The sequence below is a fragment of the Chaetura pelagica genome, unplaced genomic scaffold (genome assembly GCF_000747805.2).
Source record: "Chaetura pelagica isolate M959 unplaced genomic scaffold, ChaPel_1.0 scaffold420, whole genome shotgun sequence".
Taxonomy (NCBI): domain Eukaryota; kingdom Metazoa; phylum Chordata; class Aves; order Apodiformes; family Apodidae; genus Chaetura; species Chaetura pelagica.
The window spans coordinates 267,017-281,236 of record NW_009951919.1 but is presented as its reverse complement, the minus strand read 5'-3'; the positions used below and the strand labels follow the sequence as shown (position 1 = coordinate 281,236).

Genomic DNA, 14,220 nt, shown 5'->3' with positions numbered 1-14,220 from the left:
TATTTCAGTTCCTGAACTGAAAGGAAACGTCAGTTTCAGACACTGAAGGACGTTTAAAGTCCCTCATAACCAAATAGGGTTATGGGTTTTTGTTGGGTTTTGTTAGGCTTTTGCAGTTATATAGATCGTGATGTTGTGTATGAGTGTCTGCTGTTCTGCTCATGGACTGGGGCAGTGTAAGAGCAAAGTTATTACACTTCTGCATGATTTGCGTTCAGGTTCTGCCACTCAGTTAATGTTTGTTTTGCATTAAATACTTGAGTTTTACATTGTATTGATCTCCAGCTTTTAGAGCTGTCTCAACGAGCCAAATGCAGTGAACAGCAGAGCTGGAAAGAAGTTTTCACTTTTCAATTGTATGAGGGGCACTTTACATTTTGTCTTGAATATGTTTTGGGTTTTTTTTAATCAAGAAGCAGTGCTTCATTCTGTGTGCAGTGTTGGCTTGACCTCTTTGCCATGTCTTACTCAGATCATGGAGCTGAAATGGCTACTGTGTGTGACCCTGCTGGCTCTTGGGACTTTTGCTGTCCAGGCACATGATATGGATGATGACAATGATGGAGATGATGTAGTTGATATTGAGGATGACTTGGACGATGGGCTTGAGGAGGCAGAAGAGTCAAAGCCTGAAACAAGCACTCCTCCTCCAACACCAAAGGTTTGGCATGGAACTTCTTTTAAAAATTGATTTAACACTTGTAGTTAATGCAAGTCTGATCAGAGTTGGCTTTGCTTTGCTAACATTTGTTTAATAGCCAGCCCAGCCTTTAACAGTGACATATGTTGTGATGATATTAAAGATCTTATCTGGGAGTAGGGCTTGGAATTAAGCCTGGCTGCTTTGTTCCTCTCCTCATGTCCCCCACATTCTTCCTGAAAACTTAGATCCACCCTTGAAATCTGTGATGTATGTGATTATCAGGAGTTAATGCTGAGGTTTCCAGATAGATGTGTACTTCAGTTGTAGTTGCAGACTAGAGCACAGTGGCTTGACACAAGCAGCAATATTTACATAACTTTTGTATTTATGCTGCAGGGATGTTCCAAGTGAGCTGTACTTGAATGTAGAAGGGGGATGTGAGCTGTATATGCCTGTATTTCTTCAGAGTAGAGAATGTGCCTTGGAAGGTGCATAAATGCCTCTCTCCTCCCATAGGTTACCTACAGGGCCCCAGTCCCAACTGGCGAGGTGTATTTTGTGGAGTCCTTTGATAAAGGAACTCTGGATGGGTGAGTATGGTCTGAAGGATGATTCAATATAGCAGATAATTAAAAAAAACACCAAAAAACAACAACAACAACAAAAAAAACAGTGAAAGGCTATGAAACCCTCTCTAAACTCTGGGTTATTTTAAACTGAAGCAAAGGGCAGTGGCTGACAAGGATTACAGCAGTGGCTAACTGTTGGACTAACTGTTAAAAGTGCTGAGCTAAAATAGTATTTCCTGAAGTTCTATTAAGAAGGGGGAGGTGAGCCATACAGATGTAATATTTTAATCCTCATCTGGCTTTTTCTTCAGGTAATGTGAGGATGGTGAGGGTTTACATTTGGCTTTTTTTTGTTTTACAAAATTATGATGACACTGAGGCCATGATCCTACTATAGGTTGGGATGGGAAGTGGCAAATGCAGATGACATTGCAGGCTTGGGCACAGAATTTCTTGGGGTATCAAGATACTGGTATGCAGTCATAGCACAGCAAGGGTTATCTTAAGGGCAGGATTTCTAGTGGGGGGTGGAAAAAGTATGGTTTTCTGACCTTGGATGTCTTTCTTCTAGATGGATCCTTTCCAGAGCCAAAAAAGATGATACAGATGATGAGATTGCTAAATATGATGGTGAGTCCAACCCAGGTTTTGGATGATAGATGTTTCTGACATCTTTTGTCAGATCTGAAGAAGCAGTGCAAGTCTTTGTTCTCTGTTTCCCAGTTAAAGTTAATTTTCACTAAAGAAAATGGGAGGAGTGTTTATATACCTGGCTAAGAATATAAAGTGTATTTTTGATGTAAACAAAATACCTACTTGGAGATTTTAAAGTAATTTCTAGCTAATCACTTGAAAAGGTGATAGGTTATATAGGACATCACTGCAGAATGCTGACTGTCTTGTTCAAAAATGGACTAAAAAAAGATTGTCTTGAACAACTTTTGATACTGTTCGATTAATTTCTCTCCAGGTAAATGGGAAGTCCAAGACATGAAGGACACTAAGCTTCCAGGAGACAAAGGGCTTGTAATGGTAACTCGAGCCAAGCATCATGCAATTTCATCCAGACTTTCAAAGCCTTTTGTATTTGATACCAAACCCCTTATTATACAGTAAGTAAATGATTGCTTAGTGTTCTGTTATTTCAAAGGTGACATGATGACTGAGGTTAATTCCATAACTGAGCTATTGTGGACTGGGGGACTGGATGACACAAGATACTGTAACTTACTACGCTGTTTAAGAGTAAAATAGCAGCCCAGATGGCTGAAGTGGGAAGGCAGGAACAGTGTTCCTCTGAAGCCTGAAAAGGAATGAAGTCTATGAAAATTAGACTTAGTAACTTGAGGCTTCAATTCACTGATTTAATTGTAGTAACAAGGCCAGGCAACTGACTTTTATAGTGTTGATTGTGAAAGTGCTGCTCCTTTTGGACAGAAGCTGGTGTGCATGTAGGTCAGTGCACTTCCTTACGCAGTAACTGGCCCCTATTTCCAAGGTGGAGCAGAGAGAGTGGTAAAGATGCACTTGTTTCCTCCTTCCTTTTATTTAATATATCTGTCATGGAAGATGAACAGCTTGCCTAGCTCTGTGGTACAAGTATCTAGTTGCATGTATGTTAGACTAGCAAGAAGGGGGAAAAAATCAGTTGAATTGTGGATTGTTACCTACTTTTTTTAGTTTAAACAAAGAATAAGCTAATTCATATATGCACAAGATAAGGACTGGTCACTTTGCTTTGCATGACTGTTTAGTTTTGACTCAAAGTACAAAGCTAAAAATAAGTCCTAGTGATCACTCCAGCTGCCGGCATTGAGAGAGGATCAAACATACTTAGCCTATTTCAGACAGATGTTTTGCCCTTTTCAGACTACTTGACATCCCCAAATATACTGTTCTGTGCTTATAACCTTAAAGGGGCTGCTTCTAGGATCCAATTTTTGTTGCTTTGTTAGTCTTGCAAGTTGAGTTGCCAGTTTGCCATAGTAATGGTGGGGAAGATAATTGGATTGCCTTAATCTCCGTTGCAGTGTCTTACATATTGGAAAGCAGCTTTTTCTTCCTTCTCTCTACTTCTAGATCATAATCTTCTAGAACAGTACGCAAATAGTTTAATATTTTTTGTCAGGTTGTCTTCTAAACCCTCAGTTTCTCTTGTTTCTCAGGCCTTTATTGAAGTATTTGCTTAGTCCTTAGAATGCACCATGTATTTTCAGTATTCACTGAGCATGTGATGTAAAGCAAGCAACAAAATGGTGTAATTCTTAATTTGTGTTTGAAAATGGTCTTAAAGAAGTAATTTTTCCTCATGTTCTCCCCTTTTCTGTCCAAAACTAAAATTAGGTATGAAGTAAATTTCCAAAATGGAATAGAGTGTGGTGGGGCCTACGTGAAATTGCTTTCAAAAACCCCTGAATTGAACCTGGTGAGTAATGCTGCTACTTTGAGTGTTTGCCATGAACCAAAGCTTTTCCATTTTTCTTCTGAAGAAATATCTTCATAAAAGCAGTCAAGCATATTTAGGACCTGATCTCCAAAGTACATTGCACTCAGCAGTTTCCCACTATTTCCAGTTGGAGAGGATAAATACTGAAATCTTCTTGAGTGAAAACTCTGGGGTTTTCTACTAGCTGAGCAATTCTAAACCTTTGAAGTCTGCAATACCTAACATTTCCCTGGGTTCTAGGACTGAAGAGGAGGTAGCTCAGGAGAGCAGCCAGTGTCTGAGGAGAAACCTTCTCAGGAAGCTGTTGCCCAGAAGGAAAATTCCATGTTTTATAGTCTAAAACAGACTAATGCAAATAACTGCAATTATACCTTGCATTTATAGGCTTGTCTTCAATGTGTGAACTCACTTGTGAGCTATTGGGCATATAAAAAAAAAATTGAAAACTTGGGCTGGATTCAGCTGCACAAACTATATAGAACCATTTGCTTCATAAATGATCCATTGTCTTAAAAGTGTGGTCAGTGGAAAAGCCCATGTTACAACTACTAAGGATTAAGAATAATTTTTCCCCCCCTCAATCATATACCTACCTCAAGTGGTTTAGTCCCTTCAGACAAAGCTTAACTGCTGGGTCACTGTGCATAGGTCAGTGAGCTTCCTTTAGCCCAGTTGATGGGAAGTACCTTTTATGATTTGTTACCCAGCCTTCTTTCCTTCTGCAGTCTCATTGCAGCTGTGTTATTAATACAGATGCAAATTATTTTTAGAAAGACACCCGAAAAAACAGTTGGCTGTCTAACCACTTTCATATGTGCATTGAATTTTAAGATGACTTTAGCAAGAACAAATAGACTTGCTTGCAGTATTCAAAGGTGAGATTATTGTATCCCCTTACTCTCAGATTGAGACAGTACACCAATTTATAAGTGTGTAAATGAAAGCCTCACATCTAATGCTGCTTATCACTTTGTGTGAAGGAACCTCATGGGAGGTTATTATAGATAGTTATTCATTATTAATAGTAACTGATATTTCTATATTGGTAGCTTTTAAAATCCTTTATTTTAATGTAGAAATATGCTTGAGCATTGTGGTTGTCACTTGCACTTATCTTTTTGATAACACTTGAATAGCTGTTGTTTTTCATCTGGAAAGTAGAGATCAATGGTGCAAGATGAAATGCCTGGGATAATCTTGGTGTTTTCTCCAGAGGCCTGTAGCCAGGATACCAGCTTTGGTGTGGGGACCTCACTGGCTTGATAGCCAAGTTGCAAAATAACATCTAATGAGGTGGGAGTTCTTATAGCAGGCAGTGACTTCAGTTGTTTCCAAAATAGTAGAATGAAGTTTTGCATTGTTTTTAAAGGATCAGTTCCACGACAAAACTCCATATACAATCATGTTTGGCCCTGACAAATGTGGAGAGGATTACAAACTGCACTTCATCTTCCGACACAAAAACCCAAAGACCGGCAAATACGAGGAGAAGCACGCGAAGCGTCCAGATGCTGACCTGAAGACCTACTTCACTGATAAGAAGACCCATCTTTATACTTTGGGTGTGGCCACTCTTAACTATGCCTGTTAATTACTACTATGATTCCTGAGTCAAAAGCTCTTCAAACGAGCCAGATGAAAACTGAATGTTTGTGTCATCACACCATACAACTAAAAAAGTCTTGAAAGCTCTGAATGCAAAAGCTGATACTGCTCTGCAGAGGCTGATTTATTCCTTGCAATAAGCCTTGATTCATGAGACCTTGAACTTACAGTTAAAGGAGAACTGGATTTCAGAGCAGTTGTGATATGCTAAGTATATCCAAAATAATTGCCAATATCTATGAACTGCTTTGAATGCTGCTCCCTAGTATTTGGGGTATACTCTGCTTTAGATTTAGAGTGATGGTTGTTTTTCATGCAGCTTTCATAGTACCAGACACACTCAGTGGTTCTGGAAGTACAGTGTCTGTTATTTTAGCTAGAACTGAAGTCTTTCAAGGGGTACTCAGGAGGATCTCTAGCTTTTCTTCCTACAGAGGCAGTGATGGATAAAGGAGTGGGATTAAAATCCTGTGGGTCAGTAGCAGGGTCTTATTAGTTGCATTTTACTGAAGATGTACTACATTCTTACTACTAAAGCAGTACTTCTGTGACAGAGTCAACTTGCTGTGGGAACTGGTAAATAGCTCTACAAGCTTTTGAGCTTTTAGCATACTGAAATTAGGATTCCTGCAATGAGTTGTCTTTCTCACAAGGTGAGGCATGGTCCATCATCACTAGTTACACCTTGGCATAAGGAGAAAGGTTCTTGAAAGCAGTTACTGGGCAGGTGGTAGCTTGGATTACTGAAGTTTTAGTGATACAGTGGCAGTGAGTGATGCTTCATGATGCCTGCCTTGTATCATATTTGTAATGGCTACATCAACTCTTTTCCTTACAGTCTTGAATCCTGATAATAGTTTTGAAATACTGGTTGATCAAACAGTTGTCAACAGTGGGAATTTGCTAAATGATATGTCTCCTCCTGTGAATCCACCTCGAGAGATTGAGGATCCAAATGACCAGAAACCTGAGGACTGGGATGAGAGACCAAAGATCCCAGACCCAGATGCTGTTAAACCAGATGACTGGTAAGCTGTTGGGAGGGGAGGAATTGGAATTTGGTCCTGATCAAAAAGCCTTTCTCAGATGACTTATAGAAGTTTTTTGAGTCTCACCCTTGTAATCAAAACACAAACAGTTTAGGTATCTGAGTAGCAGTTTGGTACAGAAAAGCAGACAGGATCAGTGTCTTCTGGGAATTACTGTTTAGTGCTGCTGTTACTGTGCTGCCCACAGATAAAAATGTTACTAGATAAACTATGCTAGCTGATGCTTTTGTTCTTGAGATCAAAAGATGAGCTGCAAAAGATGTTACTGTTAGATGTTTGTAGTTGTTTGTGTAACACAGTGACAAGTGACTGAAATACCTGGTAACCTAAATTGGAAACTGATACTGAGTTTCTGTCTTTGAACCTGTGCTTGGTGAACCATGGACTCAATTCCAAGCTCAAAATGCATTTGCAGCGATCACTGAGGTACTGGATTTGCTGCAATATGTCCATTCTAGGTTGGGTTAAAAAAACCCAAGTAGTATTACCATACAGTTGGCACCAGGATTGTGCCATGGAGGCACATGTGTAGGTAACAGATTGCAAGGCAATGCTGTTCTGAAATCAGGGTGATGCTTACCCTATCTGAAGGGAAGCTGGCTGGTTGTCTAGATCTGTCAGCTTGTTCAGAATCTATAGAATCATGCCTTGGGTTTGAGAACTTGTGTGTGTTTATATGTGATGTTTTGTTCTCAAGGGATGAGGATGCTCCTGCAAAGATTGCAGATGAAAATGCTGTGAAGCCAGAGGGCTGGCTGGATGATGAGCCAGAATATGTAGCAGACCCTGATGCTGAGAAGCCTGAAGACTGGTAAGTTTACTGCCTGTTGCAAGTGACAGCAAATATTTCATGGCTTTTATACTGGCTTTTGCAAGTAAAATAGTTCATAGTTGCTCTCTAACAAAGTTGTCAATTCAAATTATCTTGCTTCAAAAGTAGAAGGCAGAGGTGGTCTGAAGAGTCTTGTCTTATGTTCCCCTTTTTACTTCTCAACTCTTCTGTGATAGTAAGCTGAACAGGGATGAACATCCCTGGATGGTGATCTTGCAGTTTTATCATCTTTGGAGGGATCACAGGGGAGGCTGTGTTCAGGGTCTGGCTTTTGATGAGTTTTTGTGCTTCCTAGCAACTTGAAATCATCATTGCTTCTGCTGTGTCTTTATCTACAGACCTGTGCTGTACAAAGTTTCAGGATCTCCATTTTATGGTAGAAATTTTAATTTTCCCAGAAATTGGGCATTGTCTAAGTCTTACTCTGTATAAAGACAAGGGGCAGACTTAAAAAGTGACTTTTCCTTTTCAGGGATGAGGACATGGATGGTGAATGGGAGGCACCTCAGATTGCAAATCCTAAATGCGAGACAGCCCCAGGCTGTGGTACCTGGCAGCGACCAATGATTGACAATCCAAACTACAAAGGCAAATGGAAGCCTCCTATGATTGATAATGTGAACTATCAGGTTAGTGCATTCATTGCTTAAACTGCTGGCCAATGCAGCATTTCTCTTAGTAATAAAAAATACAAATACTTCCATGGTTATACTGTATTTCAAGTGGACAGATGCAAAGACCCTTCTTACTTGGTTTCACTTATTTGTAGAACAAATGAAAATTTATTCCCAAAACCTGATGAGTTGCGTCCGTAGGCTTTGTAATAAAATGCAATGAATTGTTCTTCCTCTCCATTCAAAATGGACTGAAAACTGAAAATTGTATTACAAAGCAGGTGAGGCTAAATGTCTTGTCTTTCCTAGGGTATATGGAAGCCTAGGAAGATCCCAAACCCGCATTTCTTTGAGGACTTGGAACCTTTCAAGATGACTCCTTTCAGTGCTGTTGGACTTGAGTTGTGGTCAATGACTTCTGACATCTTTTTTGACAACTTTATCATCTGTACTGAGAGAGCTGTGGCTGATGATTGGGCCAATGATGGATGGGGACTGAAAAAGGCAGCTGATGGTGCTGCAGAGGTGAGAAACAGCCTTTAATAGTTTGCTGACTGAACAGTAGGAGCATTGCTGCTGTTCTGTCCCATAGTCTTTATCTATACATATCTATATGTACCAAGGTTAGGGGTTGCGATAAACCAAGTATGCTAATGGTTGCTCTAAGTAGCATTGAGTACTCACGGCTCTTTTGTGAGCTTTTTTTTCTCTGACAGTTGGATTGATAACTTTAGCCTAATTCTTAATTTCTGAACTATGGAAAAAGTACTTGTGGAGGTTATATTTTTTTGAGGTATGAAATAATAGAACCATAGAATGATTTGGGTTGGAAGGAACCTTAAAGATCACATAGTTCCAACCTCCCTGCACAGGCAGGGATACTTCCCACTATATCAGGTGGCTCAAAGCCCCATCCAATCTGGCCTGGAACACTTCCAGGGATGGGGCTTCTGCAGCCTCCCTGGGCAACCTGCTCCAGTGCCTCCCCACTGTGACAATAAAGAATTTCTTTCTTATGTCTAACCTAAATCTCCCCTCTTCCAGTTTAAACCATTACCCCATGTCCTCTCACTATACATCCTTGTAAAAATTCCCTCCCCAGCTTTCCTGTAGCCCTTTCAGGCACTGGAAGGCCACTGTCAGTTCTCTCTGGAGCCTTCTCTTCTCCAGCCCCAGCACTCTCAGCCTGTTCTTATAGGAGAAGTGCTCCAGCCCCTGATCATCTTGTGGCCCTTATCTGGACTTGCTCCTAGAGCTTTCTGTCCTTCTTGTGTTGAGGGCTCCAGAACTGGACACTAGTCCAGGAAATACAATGTTTAGAGTTGCTAAAAGCCTATTTGAAAATTGTGCAGCTTAAACTAAACTGCTGAGCTTACTGTATGGGATGGAATCTGACAGTTGTTTTTATCTTGTAGCCTGGTGTTGTGGGCCAGATGATGGCAGCTGCTGAAGAACGTCCCTGGCTTTGGGTAGTCTACATCCTCACTGTGGCTTTGCCAGTGTTCCTTGTTGTCCTTTTCTGCTGTTCTGGGAAGGTATGCATTTCCTCTGATAATAGGTTATATCATGTTTAAAAAGAAATTCAGCAAAATGTCCCTTAATGTCTCAAACCTGGTTTTGACAATTTTGTTTTAGAAACAGCCAAGTGCTGCAGAATACAAAAAGACTGATGCTCCTCAGCCTGATGTGATGGACGAGGAGAAAGAGGAAGAAAAAGACAAAGGAGACAAGGAAGATGGGGAGGAAGAGGAGGCAAATGAGGAAAAGCTAGGTACGTAAAATAAATTATCTAAACAGATTGATAAAATAAACCAGCAGGACATGGAGTAGCCAATGGTGAACAGAAGATGTCAGAATAAAAAAAAATTAATTTGGTTTATTTTTATTCCTCTTAGAAGAGAAGCAGAGAAGTGATGCTGACATAGGAAGTGCTAGTCAAGAGGAGGAGGAAGAGGATGAAGAAGAAGATAGGAAACGTGCATCAGAGGTAAGGCCTTTGAGGGAAGTCTTGTGTGCTTGTTTCCTGAAGTCATGCACAACAAGCCTTACTCAAGTTTTAAAAGTTAACCTGGCTCATGTGCCAGAACTGTGGAGAATGTTCTCACTGCAGAATGGGAATTGCTGTGGCCACCTGCAGCAGTGCAGACCACCTTGCTGAAGGCACTGCTCTGGACTCTGCATGGTCAGAGCAGGTAGTTGTGTGTGAAGGTCTTGAGGCAAAAGGTTTATTTAGCTTTGTGTGCAGTCAGGATGTGACCTTCTCAGTGCTCCATGCTGACTCAGTGGCTGACTGAAAATGGATGAGTGTTGCCTGAGGTTAGAAGGATTCTCAGAGCAGCACAAGCTGTTGAGAACTCTCAGGAAATAGTGGATGTCCACTGTGAAAGGAAGAGGGAGGATTTGCATTTGCCATGGACAGAAGGGCAGGATGGTTAACAGCAGCATGTCCTTTCAAAAATGAAATCCTCATGTAGAATTGAAAGTAGATTCTTCTTTGTAGTTTTTCTTTAAAATGTTTTTAAGGGTATTCTTAGAATCTATTTCCTTGATATTTATATAAATTACTTTCTTGCAGGAGGAGGAAACTGTGAATAGATCACCCAGAAACAGAAAGCCAAGGAAAGATTGAAAAAAAGTCTTAAGAACTTGACCTGTGATTTATTTTTTTTTTTCCAAACATGGTTCTGGGAGAGGACCTTGGACACCTTACATTGAAACTTGGACAAAACCTCAAGATTTCACCATCCACAGGTTCCAGTCACACTATCCAATGTAATGGAGTGTCTAGCAGTAAAATATTTGCAATCATCTGTTTTAAAGAACATCATTCCTGTAGAAAGAATGCATTTAATGTAATGGGCTGTGGATTTTGGAATGTAACATAACTAACCTTTTCATTTGTTTTAAATATTCTTTTCTGGGTTTATGTAGATTGATAGAACTTTTCCGATTGCAAACCTTGGCTTAATTTAATATATTAATTAGTGAAAAATAACAATGAATCTCAAAAGTGCTAGGTCATAAAAATGCAGTTTTATAACTAGGTTTTTTTTTTACAAATATGTAAATTCCTAAATGCACCAATGTCTTTATATCCCTTAATTTGATAATTGTTTGAAGAAAACTTGTCACTGTATTTGACAGCCCCTCTGCCCTCAAAAGGAAAAAAAACTGGGGATGGGAAGTATGGGGAAACCAGTAGTGAAACTTTCTAATCAACTTAATTATCTTGGGGGGAGGGGAAAGAGGAAGAAGGGCTGGAAGGAACGAGTTAGTCTGCAGAATATGCATACATGCTGAAGCCATGTTAAGTGTTGACAAATGATCTAGGATTTGGAGGGGTCATCTTAATGTGGCATTTAATCCTTCAGACCTTGCAGATAGTGGATTTTGTTAGTTTGTTAACTCTTTTTGTAAAGCTAATGGGTTGTTTGGGGGGTGGGGTGGTGTTAGACAACTTCCCCCTTTCTCCTCTGTTCAGCCACTGATGCTTTCCTTTCTCTGTGACTTTACAGCTTTTCTTCTGAGTGCAGCTTTGCCTCAGTTGCTGAAGTGCTTCATGTTCAGCTCATTGTCAAACTCTTCTTTTTATAGCTAGGCTACTCCTTTCCAGGGTCCAAACACTGGATAGGACAGTGTCCCATATCCTCTCACTGTTATCACTGTATGTCTACTCCTGTAGAAATGGGGGAGGTAGTCAGGTAGACAAGTTGAACTGAGTGTTTGTTAAGAAAAAAAAACACAAGAAAAAACAAACAAAAAAACCAAACCACCAAGATGTCAGTATTGTAGGTGGGGAAGGAGCATGTGGAATATCTTAACTGGTATGTGAAACTGTTTAAGTCTTTTATCTGCTCTTCATGTAACAAATGCATCCTAAATTATATTGTGAATGTTAGGGAGTTCCAATTCCAGCTGAATAAATTTTTTTAAAGTGTTGAGTCTACTATATTATACTGTTTCAAACACTTTTTTTGGTGGAATGCAGGTGATCACTACAAGAGCATACCTCTGAGGGTGAGATCTATGTAACTTCATTACACTGTATCAAATATGTTGGCTTTTGGATGTCTATATAGATAAACTTTTGCCTTTGTTTAGAGTGAAATTAAATGTCCTGAAATGACTCTTCTTGCACTGAATTTAAACACTCCAGTGTTGTTTGGTCATAACATAGGTATAGTTGGGGGGAATAATTCCCAGGGTTTGGGGAGGGAAGTGTTCCAATTACCTTGCAAGCAATCTAACCAATTACTAAAAGACTCTTGTTTTGGAGTTGTTTTTGTTTTGTTGAGTTCTTTTTTTGTAAAACACCTCTTTTTGCTTGTCCTTATGTTGTATCCCTTGGTTGTTGTGTTTGAAATATTAGTGATCACAAATGCATAGCAGGATTTCTTGATCTTTCTGCAGTGTGCAAATAAACTATTGTAAGCAAGATACTGGAAGTAATTTCAGACTTGTGTTGGGAGCTCTTGCATGTTTAGAATGCCTTTGCCTGTTGAACACCTGGTAAATACTGCTCCTTGTTGCAAAAATAGCTTATACTCTGACATGGAAGATGTCATAGCTTAAGCATTGCTATTAGCTTGTTTTCAGGACTGTATTTTTATCAAGGAGCAGCTGCTATTTTATGACTCTCAGTCCTTGGAGATGAAGTATATGTAAATGGTTTCAATTCAGCTAACATTTTGAGCACAACATAAAAATCGATTAATCCAATGTTTTTTTAATAATATGCAAATTGCCTTAAATTCCTAAACAACTGATGTGCATACATGTTCTTTCAAAGCATCAAAAGTGAACTTAAGATCTTCTCTCAGCTTTAAATATTATTATATTAAAGCTAATTGTAAATCTACATTTGCTTCTGCTCAGTCTCCTGGAAAGGTCTCCTGTCTGCATGTTATGGCATTTTTTTATAACATAGTGTGTGCTTCTTAAATAATCACTATAATAAATGAAGACTTCCCAAAATGGATAGACAAGGCCAAAGTTACTTTTTATCCTGCTTTCTGATCTGGTTGGCTCAGTTTAACATCAACGTCACTCTTATTTTTAGAGGGTTGGAGGAAAAATTAGTAATCTGCTTATCCCAAGTATTTTTACAACATAGTTGTGTTTTTGAGGTATTGTAGTTTGGCCCAGTTGTAACCTGTAAGGTAGGTTTGTAACTTTAAAAATACCTGAAGGTGTATTTGTGACGTGTGTGTCTGTGCAGTCCGGGGTAGCAGCTTCTGGAAAGGAAGTTCTACTCATCTGAGCGTGCAGTGTCCGAAGGTGTGGGTGGGGGTTCAGACAGATGGTAAATCAAAACAAAGCCATAGGGAAGTAGGTGCAGACAGGGTCTGAAACTGAAACACAAGGGAGTCAAAATGCTGAAAACAGGGTGTTTTGTGTGTTGTTTGGTTGTCTGTGTTTCTCCTGGAGTTGATGCACAATGAAAGAGGTGAGATTGCAGCTAACCCACTAACCTGTTCTTGGATGTGATGTGGCCTTCCTGGGTCTGGCTAGTACTGAATTACCACAGCTTGAGGCTGTGACCCATAAGGTGCATTACCTATGTCTGTTTTCAGGTTGACTCCTGGGCCTGAGGGAGGGTTCTTGAAGTGCTAATTGCTGGTAGACCTTCATCTCTGTGCTTGTCTCTTGCTTTCCATGCCCCTTCCTCAGAAGCAGCGCTCTGCTTAGGCTGTGGTTGTGACCCCTCCCTCCATCCCCAACAGTTCCAGCTCCCACCACCCTCGGCTCATCATTCCAAAAAGCGTGTTTGGTTTCTCAGCGTTGCTGAACAGGAGCTCTCGATGCCCTGTCCGTTTCTAAAAGGCACCTGTAGCTTCCACTGAAAAAAAAAATATGTACAAATTAATCAATAAAGAAGCTGAACTGCGCTTGGCTCCTGTGTCTTAACTAGTTAACTGGCAGTTGATCCCAGCGCAGGGAGAAGCAGGAGGCAGGTGACCCTGCCCCTCCTGTCAATCACCCCTGGCCCCTCTCCCGGCGCTCCTGAGTGGCTACGCCGCTTTGGCCCCGCCCCCTCGCGGCGCCTGCCTTTTAAACGCGCCTCCAGCCACCCGTTCTGCCCGCCCCGTGAGAGGATACATACCACTTTAGTACATCACTTGCATAACAAACCAACTCGAAGTATTTAGGACAGATATTTTACAAGATACTGCATGAAAGCACTTCACTGATTTTCAAATATTTTAGAAGGCAGATAATCAATAATTGATTGAGCCAAGCATTTGTTTTATCTAAGACACCAGAGCCCCTCTTTCTAAACAGCAGCTTCAACTTGAGCAGGCTGCAAGCTAGGCATATATCACAGAAATTAAAAAATGTTTGGTGTTGGAAGGGACCTTGAAGATCATTGAGTTCCAACTCCCCTGCATGGGCAGGGACACCTCCCACTAGAACAGGCTGCTCAGAGCCCCATCCAACCTGCCCTTGAACAGCTCCAGGGAC

General features: G+C 40.4%; 1 protein-coding gene across 1 annotated transcript; it reads left to right on the top strand.

Moving 5' to 3' along the window:
- Positions 1 to 475: 475 nt before the first annotated feature.
- CANX (calnexin) lies at positions 476 to 11,141 on the top strand. The gene is made up of 14 exons (XM_009995118.1): positions 476 to 661; positions 1,160 to 1,233; positions 1,784 to 1,842; positions 2,183 to 2,324; positions 3,556 to 3,637; positions 5,028 to 5,220; positions 6,102 to 6,291; positions 7,010 to 7,123; positions 7,617 to 7,773; positions 8,068 to 8,283; positions 9,174 to 9,293; positions 9,394 to 9,529; positions 9,654 to 9,745; positions 10,334 to 11,141. Exons 1-14 carry the CDS (start codon positions 476 to 478, stop codon positions 10,385 to 10,387), a joined length of 1,815 nt encoding a protein of 604 aa, XP_009993420.1. The 3' UTR covers positions 10,388 to 11,141.
- The last annotated feature ends 3,079 nt before the right edge of the window (positions 11,142 to 14,220 follow it).

What these genes read in the sequence shown, in the direction of transcription:
- CANX (XM_009995118.1), top strand. Translation starts at nt 476, where the DNA reads ATGGAGCTGAAATGGCTACTGTGTGTGACCCTGCTGGCTCTTGGGACT. An exon ending in CTCCTCCTCCAACACCAAAG is followed by an intron (nt 662 to 1,159) that starts GTTTGGCATGGA and finishes CTCCTCCCATAG; the next exon opens with GTTACCTACAGGGCCCCAGT. An exon ending in ACCAAACCCCTTATTATACA is followed by an intron (nt 2,325 to 3,555) that starts GTAAGTAAATGA and finishes AACTAAAATTAG; the next exon opens with GTATGAAGTAAATTTCCAAA.